We start from the raw sequence: 22,640 nt of genomic DNA, 5'->3' as shown, positions 1-22,640 counted from the left end.
AATGAGTTATTTTGCTTCCTGACTCTGCAGTTGTTACATTAATTCTATTAAGTGTTCTAAGCAGCTGGAGAAGTAAGTATGCCCACTGCTTGCAGCATTCTGTACACAACTTCTCATTATACTAGGGATTTTCAGCTGAGTAAAGGAAGGGTCCTGGAAGACAATGGCACCAAGCAGGAAAGGTGAGGCTTGTTGCTTGATAAAAGCCCATTCTACATTGCGTGGTAATTTTATTTTAGATAGCATTGTAAGAATCTTCTTGATTTCAGAATATAAATATTCAAGGGAGATGGGATGATTCCATTTACCAGAATGGTGGCTAGTCTAAAAAGCTATGAGAACATGAAGGTCACTCTTACTTTATTGCTCAAGTCCTTTGGTAGCCTTGTTATTCACAGCCTTTTAATTCTAGTGAACACAGTATGTTTTAAGGTTAATTACAGATGCTTTCTTTCAACTAGGTCAAGTCCTACTGTCTCTAAGAACTATTGCTCAATGTTTCTGAAATGACATTGATACCATTTCCTCGTTTTAAGGCTATTAAAACTTTAGTTTTTAACTCATTTTGGTCAACACTTGGAAAAAAATCAACCACCTTATACTTATTCTACACTCTTTCCCCAAATCCAAGATAATGGTTTCAAGAGAAGTCAACAAAGGCTGAGAGATAAGTTGTGGAACTTTTATACATAAAATGTTTAGTAACTGTCAATTGTGATGGAATTGAAGTGCATCTGTGAACACACATTGAACAAATGATATTATTTTGTTAAGATATAAACCACAGTGTCATTTAACAAGTATTTTTGATGTGCTATACACTTTTTATTCACTCTTTTTTTGCAGCCCGTTACCCCCAAGGATCCAACATGAATTTCCAGAATTTCCCTGTTTCCCTCCCCTCACCCCCTCCCAATCATCTTGTTTGCTGTGGCTCAAAGTAGTAAAGACCTAGCCTTGATTAAAGAAAGAAAAAAGAAGAAAGAAAGGAAAGAAGGAAGGAAGGAAAGAAGGAAGGAAGGAAGGAAGAAAGGAAGGAAGGAAGGAAGGAAGAAGGAAGGAAGGAAGGAAGGAAGGAAGGAAAAGAAAGAGAAGGGAGAAAGAGAGAGAAGTAAAGAGAGAACAAGAAAAGACAGAATGAGGGAGGGGGTCTTTTAACAAATAAACAGGAGCAGGGAGTGTTACCTAGTGGTAGAGTGCTTGCCTAGTATTCACAAAGCCCTGGGTTCACTTCCTCAGTACCATATATACAGAAAAAGCCAGAAGTGGTGCTATGGCTCAAGTGGTAGGGTGCTTAGCTTTGAGAAGTGCTTAGGCCCTGAGTTCATGCCCCAGGACTGACAAAAAGAAAAAGAACTTAAACATAAAAAGTGCACACTTGAAGTACACACTTGGAAGTTCCTTAACCATGCCTTTATCTGCAGTATAGCTTCCTTTTTATACTGGCAATAAATTGGCTAGCACATTGCTAGACATATTAAACATATTATCTAGTATGACCATAATCAGAGAGGAAAAAAGTGATTATCTCTTCCTTGGATATCTTAGTGAAGAAAATTTTCTCTCAAGTGAAGTCTAGGAAAACAACAGCAATGGGGTATCATTTATGGTGCGCCTCAGTGCACTGGCATCAGTGGTTGTCACCTTTACACGTTCCGTGTTACAGCCTCCCATCCCTCTCCCCTCCCCACAGAACTTTAAAGGATATGGATGGCTTGGTCTTACCCTCAGAGATTATGATGTAATTATTTGGGGGATTCTAAGCCAGGGGCAATGTTCAGGACCACTGATGCAAGTGGTCCTGATAATTCTGATAGTCCGCCAGTTCTCATCCTCTACACTTGCCTACATGTGGTGCAGACATGCCTAAGTCTTCCCAGCATTACCACTGCTATCTTAGAAGGTCTGCCTCTTATGTTCCCAGAAAAGTTTACTAAACTACATCTTCTATTTTGATTTTTTTTAAAGTTGTGCTTGCCTATGTTTACTATACATTTACTATACACCACCTTTGTCCATGCAGCCCCTGTCTCACTACCACCAAATACAAATTCTGAAAATACCATCCCGTGGTTGTAGGAAAGACTTTCCTGCACCAAAACCAGGTTTATGGCTGAGGTCCTGCTAAGGAAAGATGTAGAAAACATTTAAAGATATTCAATATGTGTGTTGAACATGATATAAAGCCTTTGAAGACAGGCACTTTGGCAATTCAGAAAGCAATCAAAGCACTTTCTCCCTCCCATCTCCCCTGAAACAAGCCATAAAAAACAACGACTTTCTGACCTTCCCAATGTGAGAGGTACTTTCCTTGAGCCAGAGGAAAGAAGCCAAACACAGAGACTCAGAGAAGCCTCTGAATTATCAGGCCTTGTCAAGGCCAGTTTACTATCATGAGATCACATTCTCTTGTGCAATTCTATTTCACAATGGCTGTCCAGTCTTTATCCCAACTGAACATAGAAATACAGTTACAATAGGGAAGGGAAGGGGGGGAACAAGATGATTGGGAGGGGTGGGGGTGGGAAATGGGGACAAAAACATGAGAAGAGGTATCAATGTGGGAGAAGTAATGCACCTCCTACCTGATGAATGCAACTAACCCCTCTATACATTATCCTGACAATAAAACACACACACACACACACACACACACACACACACACACACACACACAGAGTTACAGACCAGGAGTGTAGCCTAGTGGTAGGCTGCTCGCCTTGCATGCACGAAAACCTGGGTTCAATTCCTTGGTACTACATACTCAGAAAAAGCAAGAAATGGCTCAAGTGGCAGGGTGCTAACCTTGAGCAAAAAGTGTATAAGGACAGTGCCCAGGCCCTGAGTTCAAGCCCCAGGACTGGCCAAAAAAAAAAAAAAAAAAAACAAACACAGTTACCAGTCTCTACATTTCATGGTGAAAGCCCCTATGTCATGTCAAAGTTGTAGCAAATAAATGTGATGGTTTTTCCTATTAATCTGCTCATTGTTAGAGAGTCCTCAGCCTCTCTTCTAGCATTGTTTGAAGAAAAGCTATTTATCCTCCCCTACATAATGTAAAGAGAAGAGTAGATATGGGGCTTGTGAACTGTGATAAGCCCAAAAAGTAAGAATAACTCTCTCAATCTCTGTCCATGGGTATGGAGGAGGCCCTTACAAGCATGAGCAGTCAAGGCCTTGTTCTGAGAGCAAAGGAAAGTCCCCAGATGGCTGTCAGTAAGCCAACAAGAGTTCATGACAAGAAGGCAGTGTGTGAGCGTGAGGACCACTGGACAGGAGAGGAATGCTGATGGTTTAGACTGGGTGATGGCTCAGGATTTTCCCTGCTGTATGTCTATAGGTACCACTTGGTATCATTATTCTAAGGGGTTCTCTGGGCATCCAAAGTATGGGTTAGCTGGACTCCACGAGCTTCTCCTGCAGACACCTTTCCAGTCTGCAGACATTTACATTTGTGGCCGCACAGTATTAAAACAAAATGAAACAAGACACCCACAACCACAGGAAAGCAACTTCACCTCAGTTTTCTGATTAATCATTTAGCTTGGGACACATAAGTCGACTGGGTCAAAGGATACCTGATCTGCAGGTCAGGATCACAAAGGTGTCTCAAATGCATGGCCTCCCACCCCACCCTTGCCCCACGTGTGCTGGACGCTTGCAAGGAGTATTTTTAAAATCTTATTTTCATCCAATCACATTTCCTAGCAACCAGGAAAAAAAAAATCTTTGGCTTTCCAGATGTCTGTGAGTAGCCAGTCCAAGCTGTGATTTTGCTGAAGCAGGCAGCCTCCCATCTCCGGAAGCAGAAAAGGAACAAAAGCCTTCACCATCCAGCAGCCTCAGTGAGTGAAATTCTCCAAGGGGGGTTCATACAGGGCTGGGCACGTAATAAACACAGCAGAAAGCTGTGTCACCATTGCAGGGATGTGCAGAGAGGACTGGCATGCCGTGTGCACATATTCCTGCGCGCATGGAATCTCTCTGGCATCTGGGGACTGTGGCTTGTGGGGAGTGGTTTTCCATGGTAAAGCATCCATACCTTACCAGACCTCTTTTGTGGGGAAAGAAATGCTTGATGCAGATAGCCCTCTTTTAATAAGGAAAAGCTGCCAACTGCATGTTATTCTCTCAATTCTACAGGTACAAAGAAGCTCTCCTGTCATTTAGTTCTTGTTTTACAGAGGAAAAAGAACAGAAAACAAGCAAATTCCCTTGGCCAAGGTGACAGCGCTGGTTGGCAGGGCCTTCAGAACTCCAGCCTGGTAGTTTGGGGTTGGGGAGATGGGAGAGATATTCATGTGTTTAATATTTAAACCTTTAAATATGATGATGTATTGAATGGGCTTGATGGGCTAAGAGGACACTGGGACAACCCCAAGCTGTAAACTTTATAATTCCTATAATTCTGAATTTCAAAGAGCATGCTCAGAATTATAAGAGCAGGTTAAGGCAAATGCTAAATCCTTCACTTTTCAGATTTTAAATATAACAAAATCCATTTCTTATTAAAGAATTAGGGTAGGACCAAAATATCCTATAAACAAATGTTTTTCTAAATTCCTGAATTAGAAGAATTTTAATAGATGCCGGCCTTTGTGGAGTGACAGGATGTTAGGGTGAAAGGTGTTTGGGATGGTGTTAATCAGGCTATCAGTTTCAGGGAACACTTGAGACTGGTGCAAATGACCAAGTATCTGGCCTAGCCACAACAGTTAGTGGAGGGCAGGTTGCATCCTGGTCTCTGGCTTCCCAGGCCTGCACTTCTCCTTTCCCAGGCCTTACAGCCACCTTCTGGCTCTGGCCTTCCTCTCATTTGACTTGACTACAGGGAGAATGGTGCTATCATTAGTCTATTTCTTTCCCTCTTTCTCTTTTCCACAGCCTTGTGTTCCCCAAAGGCTGAAGCAGATATAGCAGCCACCACAATGACCCAAAGTAATTAAGCTAACCCTGTTAGTTAGCTCTTTGAATATTCTTTGTTTTGTTTTTTTATTGCCAGTCTGGGGACTTGAACTCAGGGCCTGAGCACTGTCCTTGGGCTTTTTTTTGTCAAGGCCAGTGATCTGCCACTTGAGCCACAGCACCACTTCCAGCTTTTTTCTATGTGTGTGGTACTGAGGAAATTGAAACTGGGTCTTCATCCATGCTAGGCAAGCACTCAACCATAGGCCAAACTCCTGGTCCTCTTTGAATATTCTTGAAGAATTTATTCAAATGAACCTTAGTATTTGCATACCACAATTGTTAAAAAAAAGTTTCTGTCTCAACCATCTTTTGAGGGAAAACAACACACAATTTAAAACATACAAAGAGAAATTTAATGGCCATCCAGGGACTTTTAATCTCAGAGCCAATGACTGTTAACATTTTTGTTGTATGTATGCTTTAGTGAGAATTTTCTAGAGAAATAGAATCAACAAGATGCGTTATATATGTGTGTGAGGGGAGAGAGCTGACTTATCTGTAGTTGATACTATATACACACACATGTGGAGAAAGGGAGGGAAAAAGGAAAGAGAAAAGAGAAAGACAGATTTGGAATTGGCTTTCCTGATAGTGGAGTCTTGGCCAGTCCAAACTCTCACCAGAGAGCTTAGTAGGTTGGAGACCCAGGAAAAGTTGCCAAATAGAAGTTAAAGGTTATCTGCTTTTTTTGTTGTCATGAAAGAGCAGAGCTGATGAAGTGACTTAGGTGGTAGAACACCTCCCTGGCAAGCACGAGGCCCTAAGTTCAAACTTCAGTGCCACCAAAAGAGACAAAAGGAGTCAAATCTTTGTTCTTTCAGTTTTCAACTGATTCGATAAGGGTCACACATATTATGTAGGGCAATCTGCTATAGTCAAAGGCCATCAGTGTTAATCTCACAGAAACATGTACACCAATCTTTGATCAAATATCTTTTCACAGTGGCCCAGCCAAGTTGTTATGTAAAAGGAACCATCACAATGTACTTGAACAATACAGATAGAATTGGTTGCTGTGATAACTCTCCCTGAATACTTCCTTTGATAATGATCTCTTTTTTTTCTAAATTCCTTTTTGTGAATTCAGGCCTCTTTTGACTCTGTTGGTCTTCAGTTTCTGATTCAATGTTGGAATGGAAATCAAAGACATATATGCCAAGATCACCTTTCATGTGTCTTTCAAGGACTTCCTGGCCATAAAAGAGTTATGGGTGGTTGTGTAGAAAACTCCATCATGAACTATCCTGCCAGGACAGGCAGGCTGGAGTTGCCATAGGAAACCTCTAACATATTCAGATCACACTCGTCCATGATCTATTCCATTCAAACAGACTGATCCTTGATAGTCTGAGTCATGTCTGTTTTGCATGCCAGGTTCTTGTGAGGATGACTGGTGTTAGGAAGGAATAAACAGTGCCAGGTAGGCTAGCCTCTGAGCCTCCGTCTTACCTTGAACCTGCTGGATAAGAGGCCTCGATTCTGTCTACTCTTGGATCCCTTCCACAACCTCACACTCCATGACAGGTATTTGGAAGAACAGCATCCCTAATTTAAGTTACCTGATTTGCTGCTCTGGTTTCTAGGCTGCTACTGGAAGGAAGGGTCTTCTTGAAGGATATCAGGTGCAGGGTTAGCTGCAGACACCTGCTCAAGGAGGCAGCTTTCGACATGGAAAGGAAGCTCATAAAGAAGGAAGTGAGGAAGCTGCTGTGAGTATTCTCCGGAATGGCTTTCCTGTATGACTGTTGGCATTTGATAGGCTGTCTGGAGATTGGCCAATAGCTAAGGAAGAATGGATTCAGTATAGGAAAAAGGCAGTTGGTATGGCCTCTGTCTCCTGCCAGTGAGGCTTCAAAATGATGGCAGACAGGGAGCTGAATCTCCTGCCAGGATGGCTTTGCTTTTGCCTATGAGGCTCCCAATTCTAAGCCTGAGAGCAGAGCCATAGCTCAGTTAGCAGGTGGGGACAGAATATGCTGTTGATGCTGACTTCAGAGATTCGTAGAAGTGCCTAAATTACAATCTGTCTCTCTTATTGTCAGTCATCTCCCCTAGTTTATCTCCCTTTCCTTAGCACGTGAACTAATTCAAGCCGACATAAAATATACCAAAGTTCCCACGGAATTTGTTTCTTTCTCCTATATAGCTATTCTTTGACTTGGTATTTAATAGTGTTGGTGAACACTCAATACATGTTTTTTGTTTTTGTTTTTGTTTTTTGTGGGTCATGAGGTTTGAACTTGGCCTCAGCATTGTCCTTGAGCTCTTCAGCTCAAGGCTATCGCCCTACCCCTGGACCTGGGTGTTGTCCCTGAGCTCTTTAGCTAAAGGCTACCGCCAAGCCCCACTTCCCATTTTCTAGAGGTTAATTGAAGAGAAGAGTCTCAGGTGGTTTTGTGCTCGGGCTGGCTTTGAACCTTGATCCTCAGGTCTCAGCCTCCGGAGTAGGATTAAAAAAGGGAGAGAGGATAGATTCTATTTTATAAGTCTCATTCATTCATAACAATATTTTGGCCATGACAGTATTTATCACAGACCCCCCCCCCAAAATGCCCTTTCTGTAACTGAACTAAGCCATGTATAAACTCACATGTTTACATGTATGTATGGAGATCATAATAAAGAAAAAACCATAATTAAGATTGTCAACCCTTCTCCATATCCCATTTAAACAATTAGAATTCCAAAACTGACATAAGTATACTTTTACAGCCAAAGAACACATTTAGGCTGATTAAGGTATTCTGGAATAGTACAACAAAAAAATCCAAAAGTTTTATCTATTTGAAAAGAAAGCTTTAGAACTTGGTGCTGGTGGCTTTTGCCTGTAATCTTACCTACTCCAAAGGCTGAGCTCTGAGTATTCTGGTTTGAAGCCAGCCCAGATCCCTCCCCCCACCCCCAAAAAAAGAATACATAAGACTCTTATCTCCTATTAACCAGCAGAAAAGCTGGAGGTGAACGTGGAGGTATGGTTCAAGAGTTAGAAAGCCAGCTTGAATGAAATGTCCAGGTTCTGAGTTCAAGCCACAGGACAGGAACACAGAAAAAAAAAGAAAAGAAAAAAAAAAAAGGCCGGGATTTGGCCTAGTGGTAGAGTGCTTGCCCAGCTTGCATGAAGACCCAGGTTCAATTCCTCAGTACCACATACATAGAAAAAGGCCAGAAGTGTTGTTGTGGCTCAAATGGTAGAGCTCTAGCCTTGAGAAAGCTGCCTAAGCACAGTGCTCAGGCTCTGAATTCAAGCCCCAGGACTGGGGAAAAAAAAAAAAACAAACGAACTCTGGAGGCCAGAAACAAACCTAACCTCCACACAGCAGGAGATACACAACTGGCCTCATATTACATGAGGAGATTTTCCAGGATCATCCTCAGAAACTCCAGGTCATTTCCTTATACACAGTTACTCTCTCTTTCCTGTTTTTGAATATCAGCTGTTAGGAGAGGATTTGCTAGCAATACACTAACACAGAATTGCTAAGTTTTTATGCATTACTCTTTTGAGGGTATCTACAGGCTAATATGAAAAGGCTTTAAGGTAAAGAATGCATCTCTAAAACATCATCTGTGTCTAGAATTTATCTCCTGAATGTGCAATGGGCAGCTAGCTGAATCTTTATTTTAAACAGGATGAAGACGAGGATCCTAGTCTTGCAAAAAAAAAAAATCCTCTGCTAAATCCAAGTGTTTAGCACACTTCCTGCTTTTCTTCAGATTCTATCTGAATGATGTTTAAATTTTCAGAGAAAATATGATTTAAGTATGGTTAGCTATTTTAAACCTGTAGCATCTCAGGGTTTCTGTAAACCAACCTTGAAAATTAACATAGCCACCAGACTAGGGGTGATGGCTGTTGTATTTTGATCTGGGGAAGGGGGGAGGTTGGGAAGAAAGCTGTAGAGACTGAGGCCCTGTCTCCCCACAATGGTTCAATGCTGCTCTCTTGCTTTTAAGGGGAGATTATATTGGCATCAGACTTCGGGAAAATGAATTTGACCCAAAAGGAAGACGGCAACTCTCCATTCTAGATGATATGGTAAAGAAAGGCATGCTGATACTAACCTGTGTAATGTGTTTTAAATGTGTACAGTAAGCCAGACTACTATTCACACACACACACACACACACACATACACACACACACACACACACACCCTGTTACTCATCTTCTCATTCTAAGTTTGTATGGTTATTTTGACTCATTGAATAGAAAGCCAAAAGAGAATACAAATATAAAAGTCCTGTTAGGAGAGAAAAATAAAGAAACTAAATGAGGGCAAAAATGTTACATTTATGATTTTTTAAAATATGGTGATTTATGGTGGTTACAAGATCAGAAAGATGGAAGTTGGGGCCAACCTTGAGCAGAAAAGTTTACAAGATCTCATCTCAACAGAAAAGTCTAGATATGCTAGTCCATGCCTTTCATTCTATCTGTGGAGGGAGGTGTAAAATAGGAGGACTGTGGTCCAGGCTGACCTGAACAAAAAGCTAAACTTTATCTAGAAAATGACTAAAGAAAAACCAAACAAAACAACAACAAACCACCTGTGACAAATATAGAGGGCTCCACCCAGCAAATACAAGTCCCTGAATTCAGATTCGAACCCCAGCACCAAAAAAACCAACAGAAACCTCCACAAAACATCCCTTTTTGGCTGAAATTAGCACTCAGGTGTTTCTAAAACACAACGGTTTCTTTATCATTTACATGGGGGGGGAGGGGGCGGGGCGGGGAAGAAAGCAATGCTCCTTCATCTCTGGTGTTGTTCATGTTGGAATCCCGGGCTCACGTTAGGCTCTGCTAGCTTACTTCACCGGAACTGAGTATGCAATTGCAGAAAGATGAAACCCAAAAGAAATGAGTGGACTCACTCATCTCTCCTCTCTGTGACTGTTAATACTTGCTCGGAGCTCAGTTTGAAACTAAGTCTCCAGCTGTACACATATTAAACAGAGAAATTATGTAGATTAATGCCAAGCTTTCAACCTTTATTGAACTATTATAGTGCTATTTGGATTGAGGAAGTCAGGGGAGGGACTGGGATTTGGGATGTGTTGTTGTTGTTTTGTACTTTGTATTATTATTAAAGTAGTGTGCAGGGGAGCTACCTAGCATGTGAGGATCCAGCTTTGAAATTCTGGATTGAATCTCAATGTGACTCCAGCTTCCTTTTTTTAAAATTCGTTTTTGATTTATGTTTCATTTTCCTTGTGTCCTAGAAGAAATAATTATATTCTTTAGATTTGTTAGAAATTTAGAACCCTAAAACACAAAAACAAAGTGAACCTTCTTCTGACTGGAATGGGGAAGAAAAAAGACATATATTTTGATAAATACATGGTAAATATCCTTATTAAATAAAAATTCATGGAAATTATCAGGAGAAAGACACAAGATAGGAATGAGTGCCCCAGCTGGCCCTCCACTTTATAATGTTTGAGAGACTCTCAGCAGGTCATTTAATCACTTCTACCTTCTGGTCTTTGCTCATGCTGGATTCTGAATCTGGGATTTCCTTCCCCATCTCTCTATAGAAACTCCCACCTTTCAAGTCTTAGCTCCAAGAAAACTTCACAGGATCGACCCAATCTCCCCCAACAGACACAAGGATCCTTCCCTCCAGGCTTGCCACATCACCAGAAGCATCACTCATTCAACAACATGAAACAAGTTGTTTGCAATCCCTAGATATGAACCCAGATTTCCCAGTTGCTGGTTTCATGTGCTTTCCATTAATCTATTTTTTCTTGCCTGGACCACACAAAACCAATAACTGACATAGTGAAAGGTGCCTGTAGATCCTTAAGGATTTATGGCTGATCATTAGGATATTAAATTCAAGGAATGACCCTGTCATTTTGGACATGATAAAATAGGACAATCTTAGCAAGGCCATTGTCATTGAGTGCAGAATGTCTTTGGCCACTGTCTAACCTGCTTCTTTGTCTCCACTTCCTCCCTCCAGGCCCACTATGAGCTGGCCATCAGTGTGGCTTTGCAATGGCTGGATCACTCAGAAGACCTAACTTGGCTGGAGCGGGAGGCCAGGTAAGTTGGCATACATTTGTTGTTTTTCTCTTTAACATGTGACTCTGGTTTATGATGGAAGAAATTCCATCTCTCTCCAGCATCTGCCAACATGATTAGAAAACACTTCCAGGATGAATATTCCCCTTCAACTCGAAACCTCACGTTGTCAACTTGGGGAGTCACCGATGCGTTGGTGTCTTTTTCACATCTATGAATGGGCTTCTGTCAGGTGATAAGCTCTCTTTCACAGAATGCCCATCCTAGAAGAATGCCTACACTTCAGTGGATTCATGCTCGGATATTTTAAGCACTCAGGCCTGTGGTTAAAGGCTGCAGCCTCTCCTGAACTCTACTGAACACAATTTCTGGAGGATGACATGGCAGGTACCTTCAGAAAGCTCCTAAGTTTAAGCCCCAGGACTGGAAAAAAATAAAGATTATTCTTTCTGACCAAGGTGTAGTAGCCAGAAGGACTAACTCAATGGGTACAAATTGGGAACTACTGAGGCCAGGAACCCATATCTGATTCCAGAAGTCAGTCTTTTCTCTGTTCCATGGCCCTGAACTCCACATCTGTTCCTTGATGAAAATGCCAATTAGGATTTGGTTGTAAGAACCAGAAAATCCAGTTTGAATCACCTTACTCAAGCAAGTAAGCAAAACAAGCAAACAAACAAACAAGCAAACAAAAAAAACCTGAACTGAGACCGAGTTAATTGCCTATACCAGAAAAGCCTGTGCCTAACACAGGTTTGGCCTAGTATAATTTAGACCTCAGCTGATATCACCAAGACTTACCACTTGTTTCTGTTTCCCCTGGGTAAACATCATTCTTAATTTTCATCTCATCTTATTACAGCATTTAGTGCAGGGGAAGAGGACTCTAATGAAAACAAAAGCAGAATTGTGTCTCACTAGCTGCATTTACCCAGGCTTGTCCCGGATGGAACATGCTGGCTCCTTTAGTCTTCAGTGTGCTCTCCTTTCTTGGAATCATGGGGTGTTTTCAGCCTCCCCAGAAGCACAGAGGCTTACAGTAGAGCCAGGTAATTGTCACATGATAGAGTGGCAAAGCCATACACCTCATCACAGTGACCCCTATACGTTCATCACCATTATTAGAAGAGTAAAAATTCCAATGGTGGCCAGGCTTTGTGGCACAAGCCTGTAATCTTAGATAGTTGGGAGGCGTGGAGACTAGGAATCAAGTTTTGAGCCCTGCCTGGGCTTAAAAATGTCCTAGTATAAAATTTCAAGAGAGCTGAACACCAGTGGCTCATGCCAATAATCCTAGCTACTGAAGAGGCCAAGATCTGAAGATCATGTTTCAAAGCCAATACCAGGGAAAGAGTCTGTGAGACTTTCATCCTCAATTAATCATCAAAAAACCAGAAATGGAGCTGTGGTCCAAGTGGTAGAGTGCTAGCCTTGAACAAAAAGGCTAAAGAATTGCAACCAGGTACTGAGTTAAAGCCCCAGTTACTGGGGCTTCACACCACACAAAATACAAAATCAAGAAGAGTCTGTCTTAATTAGAGGCTAGACTTAGTGACATGCACCTGTCACTCAAGGGACAAAGGGAAGCACCAACAGGAAAGTTGCTATCCAGGCAGGCCTAAACAAGAAGACCCTCTCTTGAAAATAACCAGTGCAAAATAGGACTGGAGGAGTGGCCTAAGTGGTAGAGCACCTGCTTAGCAAGCACTAAACTCTAGTACTGAGAACACACACACACACATCCAAAGTAAGCATTTCACTATTATAAAGGGCCAACCAATTCAATTTTATAAATCAATGGTATCAAACACAAGGTTAGAGGAGCCTGGAGTTTGGCCTAGTGGTAGAGTGCTTGCCTAGCATGCATTGAGACCTAGGTTTGATTCCTTGGTACCACATATATATATATATATATATATATATATATATATATATATATATATATAAGCTAGGAGTGTAGGAGTGGTGGTGTGGCTCAAGTGGTAGAGCACTTGCCTTGAGGAAAGCCCACAGACAGCGCTCAGGCCCTGAGTTCAAGCCCCAGGACTGGCAAAAAAAAAACCCAAGGTTAGAGCATGGCTCAAATGGCAGAGTGCTTGCCTGGCAAGCACAAGGCAATCCCCAGTACTGTAAACAAGAATAAACTATTCTTATTTATTTCCCCTTTAGGAAAATGCCACTTCATGGCAGACCCATATATCCAAACCGCAGAGAACGAGAAGCAATGATTTTATCATCTTATGCTGGAATCTTAATGGTAAGGAACAATATTAGTATGTATGTATGTATGTATGTATGTATACAAATGGCATCTATTATATGCATTTTATATTCATGAATATTTATATTTTTCTAACCAATGCTTTAAAATTTACTAATTTACTAAATTTCCTAATAACATAATGAAAGCATTTTTAATACCTGTGCTGTATTGTATTACAAAACATCTATTTCATATCCCAAGAAAGCAGCCAGGTGTCAGTGGCTCATACCTGTAATCCCCAGAACTCAAGAGACTGAGATCTGAGGATTCTGGTTCTAAGCCAACCTAGGCAGGAAAATCCATAAGACCCTTATCTCCAATTAACTATCAAAAAGTTGGAGGTGGAGCTGTGGTTCAAGTGCTAGCCTTGAACATAAAAGCTCTGAGACAGTGCCCAGGCCCTAAATTCAAGCCCCAGGACAAGCATGTGTGCGCGCGCGTGTACACACACACACACACACACACACACACACAGATTCTAAAAAATAAAAGAAGTATAGAACAAATTGATATCTAGAAAACTGATTTATTTGTATAAAAATTATTTACTTACTGTCCATGCTATGACAGTATTAGAGACAGTGGAACTATGAGAGCTTTGTTTTACAATAAGAAAGTTGTGATGTGACAATATGCTGTTGGTGTTGTTGTTTAACAGAACAGTGTCCCAATTGAAGAAGTCTTTAAAATCTATGGGGCTGATTCTGATACTCCCAAGGTAAGGGATTTTGAGAGAGATTATTGAGTTTATACATTTATAATGCTGTATTTTCAGGCATCAATGATATACAAAAATCTACAGTCATATATTCCTTGAAGACACATTCCTATGCTAAGCTATAACAAGGAGAGCACAGTTATAACACAGTAATCCCGGGTGCTGTTTCCAGCCTTTGTAGGTGTCCATTTCCTTTGTAAAAGCTGGGAAATAGGTGGGATTGTTGTGGGCATTGAGAGAATCCCAGTGAAGCCCTAGTGTTTGGTGCATGTAACTTCAGAATAATATTAGTTATAATTACGGCTCTGATGTTCAAGGAATGGTTATCCAATTTCTGTGTTCTTCTATATTATAAAGTTGATATTACAGAGGAGTTACAGTTAACGCAAATCAGGAAATGAATTCATTTCTATTTGGACAATGTTACCCCCACTCTCTCCCAGTATATTGGCTTTGTGTGTGGGGGGGGGGGGGGGTCATGGGGTTTGAGCTAGGCCTGGGTGCTGTCCCTGAGCTCTTCAGCTCAAGGCTACCACCCTACCCTTGAGCCAAGCCCCACTTCCCATTTTCTGGAGGTTAGATGAAGGTAAGAGCTTCAGATCCTTTTGTGCTGAGCTGGCTTTGAACCTTGATCTTCAGATCTCAGCCTCCTGAGTAGCTAGGATTACAGGCCACCGTGCCCGGCTAGGAATTTTTTTTTTTACAAACATTGTGCTCCAGATCATTATCTTCATTATGTGTGTAGGGTCTTGAGGAGGAGGGGATCAAGGACTATCAGTGGGATGTTTGCCTGCCTCCCTGGCCTGTACCTGTCAGATGCAGCTACACTTTCTCCAGTTGTGACAATAAAAAATGTCTCCAGACTGCCTTGAGAGACAAAATCACATGCAGTTGATAAGCACTGCTCTAAATATCAAAAAGATTAAATAGCAATTAAGCATCTATGTGTAATAGTAACCAGTGTAAACTTTGCCCTCTCTAGAGAGGTCATCATGAAAGGTGAGTTGAGGAAGTGATATATGCACAGGAGGCCCTCCACCGGAGCCCCCCAAGCTCTTCCCTGCCCCCCAAGCCCCAGACACCCCCTTTCTCTTGTGGCTGGACTCTGCCTCTTTTCTACTGGACTTTCTCCACATCCTAAAGAAGGAAGGGGCAGGACCTCTCAGTGGAAGGGTGGAAATATTTCTCAATTAAACGTCAAAACTATTTTCAAACAGTCCTTCGGGGCTAAATATAATTTTGAGGGATAATGGTTTTTAATAGTGTGTTTTTTGTTTTGTTTTAAGGTACTGCAAAAGTCCTTTAATTGCTGTAAATATCTAAAATGATCTTCTGTTCCTTCGGATAAAATGTCATCTAAACAACAGCTAAAATCCTTCCCAAGCAAAGGCTTGAAGCCCTGTTGAATACTAATCAGATTATGGAGATTTTCCACCAACTGGAATGACCAATATTGATAGTGTAGGAACTGGACTCAGACACAATGCCTTTCTCCAAGATTATTTGCTGCCACCTGGTGGCAGAAAGATCTCACAGGCCCAATGCTGTTAACAGTCTGTAAGTTCCTCCTCCAGATAGGCAGCTCTGCTTTGCTGATAGGAAACTTCTTTCTCTGGATTCAAAAAGAAAAAAAAAGGATCACCTAAAACCCTTACATAAGGAAGAGCTACTTACAATTACCTTCAGACAAATATAAAATATCCTACTAAATGGAAGCTGAAAAATGGCATATATTTTTCCTGTAGCCACTAAAACAAGTGAATGGAGGCCCTGAGTTCAAACTCCAGTGCCACCAAAAAAAGAAAAAAAAAAGGAACCTAGCTACTTCAGAGGCTAAGACCAGCCAGGGCAGAAAAACTGAATGTGATTTTATCTTAACCAATAAAAAGCTGAGTGAGGTTGCACTTGCCTATCATCTTGGCTACGCAGAAAGCACAAATAGAAGAATATCAGTTCAGGCTGACCCAGGCATAAAGACTTGACCCATTCGAAAAATAAATCAAGGGCTATAGGCATGGATCAAGTTGTACAATGCTTACCTAGCAAGCACAAAGGCCTGTGTTCAAATCTTAGTGTCCCAAATAACAACAACAATAACAACAACAAACCTCTTCAGCAATATTTGAGGGAGAAAAGGAGGGAAAACTGAAGGGAAGTAGAGTAAAGGCTGGGTGCATCAGAAAGAGGGAGGAGAAACAAGGCACTGGAGAGAGGAGAACAAGGGCCTCTGCTTTCCTTCTGGCTCCCTAAAGCATATCCCAAGTCCTAGCACCACACTGTGTACCCATCCTAATCAGCTCCCAAACCCAAAGCATGATCCCAGAGGTAAGCAGACTGGCCAAGGTCTGTTACTTGCTAGCTGTGTGGCCTCTGGTAAATCATATCTCTCTCCTTCCTTCCTTCCCTCCTATTTTTGTGCTGATATGGGGAATGGAACTCAAGGCCTTGTGCTGTCATTTGGCTTTTTCTGCTCAAGGTTGGCACTCTATTACTTGAGCCACAACTAAATGTCTGGCTGGTTCATTGGAGATAGGAGTCTCAGAGACTTGTCAGCTCAGGGTAACTTTGAACCTCAATTCTAAAACCTTAGCCTCCTGAGTAGCTAGGATTAGATTTATGGACCACCAATTTTCAGCCTCCTTTTTTCTTAATTAATATTCTTGCAGTGCACAGAGTGGAACCCAAGACCTTTTGCATGCCAGACAAGTGCTCCACCATTGAACTACCCTCTAGCTCCAAAGTGCTCTTTTTCAAAAACCTGTCAAACCTTGTCACCAATGCTTACAACTATTGCTTTCCACAACATTGGGAATCAACAGCAATGTGCAGGTCTGAACGCTGATTAGCAGGGAGTCACATGACCTGCGTTTTGATCCCCCATTCTCCCTTCCCTTCAGCCTCAGCCTCACCCCTGGCTTTCTTTCTGAATGGGGAAAGCACAGCTTATCTCCTTGCATTTACACAACTGCTCCTCATGTGTAACTACGCTGGTCATCTAGTTTTTAGTTCATGGCTTCTCTCTCCCCACTCAGCCCCAGAGGAAAAGGAATTCAGGGCCTGGCCCCAGAGAGGTCTCATAGAATGGGATCTGAAAGAGCAGACAGTCCTACCTCTAAAGACCACCCGGTATACTTCTGTGTGGTGGCAAACCACGCCCCTGATCTTCTGTGCTTGGCTACAGGGAGAATCAGCCACGAGGTTGAGATGGAACTGGGGGTGGGAGGCTTGGAGGAGGGGAAGCAGGGAAAGTTTCTCCAGTAAGAGGATGTTGATGCTGCCTCACCAAGGCACCTCCAGACAGAAAGGGAGGAAGTAGCTTTTCCAGGAAAAGTATGACATAAGAACCAAGGGCAAGAGCAAAGGCAGGGTGTCAAGTTCACCCACGTTTCCCAGGTGGCATTTGTGGGCCATTGTTAATGGCTAGGAAGCCTGGGTCGGTTAAACAGCTGATAAAAGGCAGATGTTAACCATACAAAGTGCCAGCAGGACTGTTTTGCTTTCAGGCTCCCCGGGCTCCCTTGTTCCGTTCCTTGCACCCCTTTGCCATGTTGACGGCCCCCACGGCAGCAGAATACTCCCGGAAACAGAGTAAGCCCATCCCCTCCAGCTGCGCAGAGGAACTGAAGTACCACTGGGAGGTGGGCTCATGGGAAAAGGCTAATATTGAAATGCCAAGTAGATTTCCACACCTGGTGTAATTACAAGAACCAGTGTGTGTGTGTGTGTGTGTGTGTGTGTGTGTGTGTGTGTGTGTGTGTGTGTGTGTCCCAGTACTGGGCCTTGAACTCAAGGCCTTGAACTCTTACTTGGCTTGTCTGCTCAAGGCTGGTGTTCTACCACTTGAGCCACACCCACACCTCTAGCTTTTTGCTGGCTAGTTGGAGAGAAGAGTGTCAAGAATTTATGCTTTCCATTGACTTCAAACTTGAAACGTCAGATCTCAGTTTTCTGAGTAGCTAGTTTTACAAGCTCACCAGCTCCCAGCATCTTTAAAGTTTTGTATCCAGAAATGTTACTACCTGTATCTCTAGGTGTCAAGTTAAGAAGGAGAACGAATAAAAATGCCACCAGCCATTCTGCAAAGGAAATATCTGACACTGGATGGAAATTATCAAAAAACTTCTCACATTTACTACCAAAGAACAAAGTAAGTGTAAAATCTACGTTTACATGGGCTAACTTTATCCCAGATACTCTGCCAGAACTTAGCTTTAGGTCATCTTTAGAGATGCAAGGAAGTGGACTCTAGAACCTACGTCTTAGCAGATGTGTGGATTTGGCAGATTCCTTAAGTTCTCTGGGCCTTAGTCCTCCCTCCTCCACATCCTTAAATGAGCAGCACAGTGTTGTCTGCCTCCTAAGCTGGACATATGGGTGTTAAAAGATTTGAACAGTACTTATCCCAGAATAAACCCTAAATAAATATTAGCCATGATTAATTTTGCAGTACTGGAAAACATCCCCGAGTTAACTGGCCGTTTTTATTTTCTGTTGGCCCAAATAAGGAGGTTCACATTCATTTCTGTCCTGTTTACTTCCATGGTAGTGTGGGTTCCAGAATGATGATAAAGGGAGTTGTTGTCTTATTTCTGGCCATGACTTTGGCATTTCTCTGAGCCTTTACACGTTCTTTAACTCATTTAGTTCTTGTAACAACCTTATGAGGTAGGGAATATTATTTTTTTCCTTTTTTATAGATGAAAAACTTAAGTAGAAACAGATCGACTCATCCAAATTAAGTAGGGAGCCAAGATTCAGAGAGCAAGCAATCTTAGAGCTCTTCCAGATAGCCCTTACCCAAACCCTTTCCTAGTAACAGTCCCGTCCTGACACTTTCTTAGGAAATGGTATTGCTCATAGTCATTTGGATTAATAAATGAACTACTGATGTCCGTGTTGGAATTGCTCATAGTCATTTGGATTAATAAATGAACTACTGATGTCAGTGTTGGAAAGGAGAAGCATTTAAAACTGTTTTCCAAAAGACCTCCAGGACTTAAGGGGAAAAGTCCTTTTTCTTACTTTAATGTAGAAATTAGGTGGCTGGGGGTAAACAAAAAATTCTGAATAAAGTTTTGTTTTATTTTGGCTCCCTACTTCATTTGGGTGAGTCACTTAATCTGTTTATGCTTAAGTTTGTCATCATCTGTAAAAAATAAAATAGGAAGGAAGAAAGGGAGGAAGGAAGGAAGGAAGACAGGAAGGAAGGAAGAAGGAAAGGAAGGAAGGAAGGAAGGAAGGAAGGCAGGAAGGAAGGAAGGAAGGGAAGGAAAAGTTAATATTCCCTACCTGACAGCATTGTTACAAGAACTAAGAGTTAAAGTATGTGTAAATACTCAGAGAAGTGCCAAGGACATAGCCAATAATAAGAATACTACTCCCTTTATCACCACTCTGGAAACCACACTACCATGGAAGGAAACAGGACAGGGAGTAGGCAAGGACAGTATAGATTCAAACTAATACATGCAAAATAATATGCTACAAACATAATCTATAACTTCTAAAGAGCTGAAAAAGAATTTACTTTGGGTAGGGTTACTCAAAAGGAATAGATAGAACTTGTGTGTGTGTGTGTGTGTGTGTGTGTGTGTGTGTGTGTCTGTCTGTCTGTCTGCCTGTCTGTCTGTGGCAGGGCTTGAACACAGGGCCTGGGTGCTATTCTAGAGCTTTATTGCCCCAAGACTAGTACTCTACCACAGCTCCACTTCTGGATTTTTTGGTGGTTAATTGAAGACTTTCTTGCCCAGACTGGTTTTGAGATGTGATCCTCAAATCTCAGTCTTCTGAGTAGCTTGGATAATAAACATAAGGCACTGGAATCAGGCAAACTTAGCTGTTTGTTTTTCTTTTAATTTGAAAATGATGTCAAGCTTAAGAAAAGTTACATAAGTGGAAAGAGGAAACCACATAGGTCTCTTGCCCAGCTCCATTAATCTTTTATTCTATATGTCACCATTCCTTTTCTCTCTTCCTGTACAGATATGATCAGTACATGATCTTTTCTGAGTCATTAGTGATACACATTCTGTCATAAACATACACATGCCCATAAGAACATATTTTCTAAGAACAAAATCATTCTCTTAAATAACCACATTACATTATCAACTTCAAAAAATCTTATTACATTGTTTGTTTGCCAGTACAAGGGCCTGAACTCAGGGCTTAAATGCTGTCCCTTAGCTTTTTTTCCCATATATTTTTTATTGTAATTAATAGAAGGGTTACATTACATTCGCCAGATGGAAGGTGCATTACTTCACATACATTGATACCCTTTCTCATGTCTTGGTCCCCATGTCCCTTAGCTTTTTCACTTAAGGCTGTCACCTCCCACTTGAGCCACAGCTCTAATTCTGGATTTTTGGTGGTGATTTGAAAATAAGGGTCTCACAGACTTTCCTATCCAGGCTGGTTTCAAAGCGTAATCCTCAGATTTCAGCCTCCTGAGTACCTAGGAATAAAGTCATGAGCCAATGGCTTCAAGTACATTGGAACTTTATTCTGATCCACCACCAATGTAGCAGTTGGATCAATTGTCAATTGGTAATAATAATAATATCACCTGTCAGCATTTTCCATTCTATACAAGATCTAGAGAGAGATCATATATTCCATTCAGTTGAGAAATACAGCTCAATTTCCCAATATATCAAAATAGTTTGATGGAAATTTTTTATCTACATTTATGTGAGTTAGTATCTGATGTTTGCCTCTAACTTCCTATATATTGAAAACTAGTATTTATTTGATGTGCATATTATATTGCTGTGCTGTGCTGTGAAATTATCCTTTCATTTTGCAGGCCACTTAACTTGGATTTGAATCATGGTCCACCTTAACAGAGCCTCTGGGAGGAAATAAAAAAGAGCATCTTAAAACTGCAGCCCTTGGCAGCATGCTTTACTCTACAGTTAGCTTTTGATGCAACTTATATTGGATGTTGTTTTTCATGTTGAGCTTTCTTCTCTTAGAAGCATATGACATAAATATATTTTGTCAAAGAGGAAAAAAATGTATCTTGTGCTGTTTTATTGTGACTGGAAAACTTAGAGAACTCAGAGAGCATCTAATATGTCAGAGCAGGCATCCAGCTTTATATACGTTATACAAGTGTTTAGCATTGAATATTGAGCAGTGGTGGGAGAGGAGGCAGTGTTCCAGAGTTTTCATCCAAAATTAGAATAATCTATTATCAATTTTCTTGATTATTTTCTTAAATGGAAACCATGTAAAATTATTTCAATAAAGCATTAAAAGAAAAATGGGTGCAAGCTTTCTCTCAGTAGAACATAATGGCTAGTAGGAAAAGAAAATGTCCTATTGTTTTGATACCTGTCCCAAATGCTAATTAGGCATGTTAATGTTTGTAGTAACAGTGATCAAATGGACTTTAGTTCAGTATCTTTCTTCAAGTTTGGGCATGCCAAACTGTTTTCCCTTCTGCAGAGCAGTTACTGTGGCTGGGGAGACCACAAAGGCCATTTCCACACTGGGCATGATCTCAGTGGCTCCTGAGATTTGCCAAGAGACTTGGAGCATCAGGACAGAGGTAGAGACCTGTACTCTGCCACGACTCTAGCCTATGACTACACCAGCTCTGCTAGTTAGAAGGGGATAGTTTTTCTTGGTGCCTTTTGCTATCCCTCTTCTTCCCATCCACACACTTGTTGTAAGTATTGCCAGAGCATTTCACCAACAGTATTGTGAATATATTGCTAGCTATAGTCAGATATTTTTTAGAATCCCTCCATGAGACTGAAACACAAGGATGTTTGATTTCATCTTCCCACATATGTGAAGCATGGAAAGATAAAAGACAAGATGAATGAATCTTGGATCATTTTCCACCAGTGCATTGCTGAGAGGGCTCCAGATCTATAGGGGACTGCAATGGAAAAAGCTTTTCAAGTAGTCACTGGACTTGGTGAAATAGTAGTACCTTATTTTTGTAACACTGGTTATAAAAACAAAAGGCAATTCTAGACGAAAGAAAGCCATGCGAGGAAAGTGAAAGGATTCTGGGCATTATCCTATTTTGTAAGTGCCTCCAACTCTTGGATGATCTATCTATCTATCTCTCTGTTTGTTGATTTATTTATGGTATTACTTAAGGCCTTGCACTTGCTGGACTGGCATGGCTGGAGCTATGCCTCCAGCTCAAATGTTTATTTTTTCAAATGAAAAGTGTTAAATAAACACTTGGAAATATATCTATTTCCAAAAAAAGTGCATTTACCATGATCTCAAGTTCATATATGTAAAAAATAATTTTAAATTTTAATTTTACTACTTTATCATATGCAGTTTTAATCTATCTTTGTAATAGAAAACCAAGGAAATAGAAAAAAGCAAAAAGTAACGAATGCACATTAATGAATGCACATAAATTAATCCAGTAATACCCACCATTGACATTTTAGTGCACATAGTTCTCATTTTTCTATCCTGAACATGAACAGTTTTTTTTAAAAATAGAACCCTATTGTATTGATAAAGAAATGCAAGTGCCATTCGATCTGAAGATACCTTCTGGAACTCATGACCCTCCTGCGCTCCTGCAGATGGAATCACCAAGCTCCATCTCAGCAGTTTCTATAGGCAAACATTGCAAAATGCTGGCCATGTAATAGTAGTTCTAGAGAGCTGCATAGGAC

General features: G+C 41.2%; 1 protein-coding gene across 1 annotated transcript; it reads left to right on the top strand.

Annotated features, from left to right (window-relative positions):
- Nucleotides 1-3,730: 3,730 nt before the first annotated feature.
- C21H2orf80 (chromosome 21 C2orf80 homolog) lies at nt 3,731-21,215 on the top strand. The gene is made up of 9 exons (XM_090354371.1): nt 3,731-3,845; nt 6,552-6,677; nt 8,923-9,004; nt 10,938-11,020; nt 13,169-13,256; nt 13,921-13,980; nt 17,484-17,568; nt 18,012-18,127; nt 20,789-21,215. Exons 2-9 carry the CDS (start codon nt 6,637-6,639, stop codon nt 20,795-20,797), a joined length of 564 nt encoding a protein of 187 aa, XP_090210497.1. The 5' UTR covers nt 3,731-3,845; nt 6,552-6,636; the 3' UTR covers nt 20,798-21,215.
- Nucleotides 21,216-22,640: the final 1,425 nt, after the last annotated feature.

The sequence above is a fragment of the Megascapheus bottae genome, chromosome 21, assembly GCF_031878675.1.
Source record: "Megascapheus bottae isolate mThoBot1 chromosome 21, mThoBot2.hap1, whole genome shotgun sequence".
NCBI lineage: Eukaryota > Metazoa > Chordata > Mammalia > Rodentia > Geomyidae > Megascapheus > Megascapheus bottae.
Note: the sequence above shows the minus strand (reverse complement) of the source record. Positions and strands in the feature narration are given on the sequence as shown.

What these genes read in the sequence shown, in the direction of transcription:
- C21H2orf80 (XM_090354371.1), top strand. Translation starts at nt 6,637, where the DNA reads ATGGAAAGGAAGCTCATAAAGAAGGAAGTGAGGAAGCTGCT. An exon ending in CTGATTCTGATACTCCCAAG is followed by an intron (nt 13,981 to 17,483) that starts GTAAGGGATTTT and finishes TTTTGCTTTCAG; the next exon opens with GCTCCCCGGGCTCCCTTGTT. An exon ending in AGAATACTCCCGGAAACAGA is followed by an intron (nt 17,569 to 18,011) that starts GTAAGCCCATCC and finishes CTGTATCTCTAG; the next exon opens with GTGTCAAGTTAAGAAGGAGA.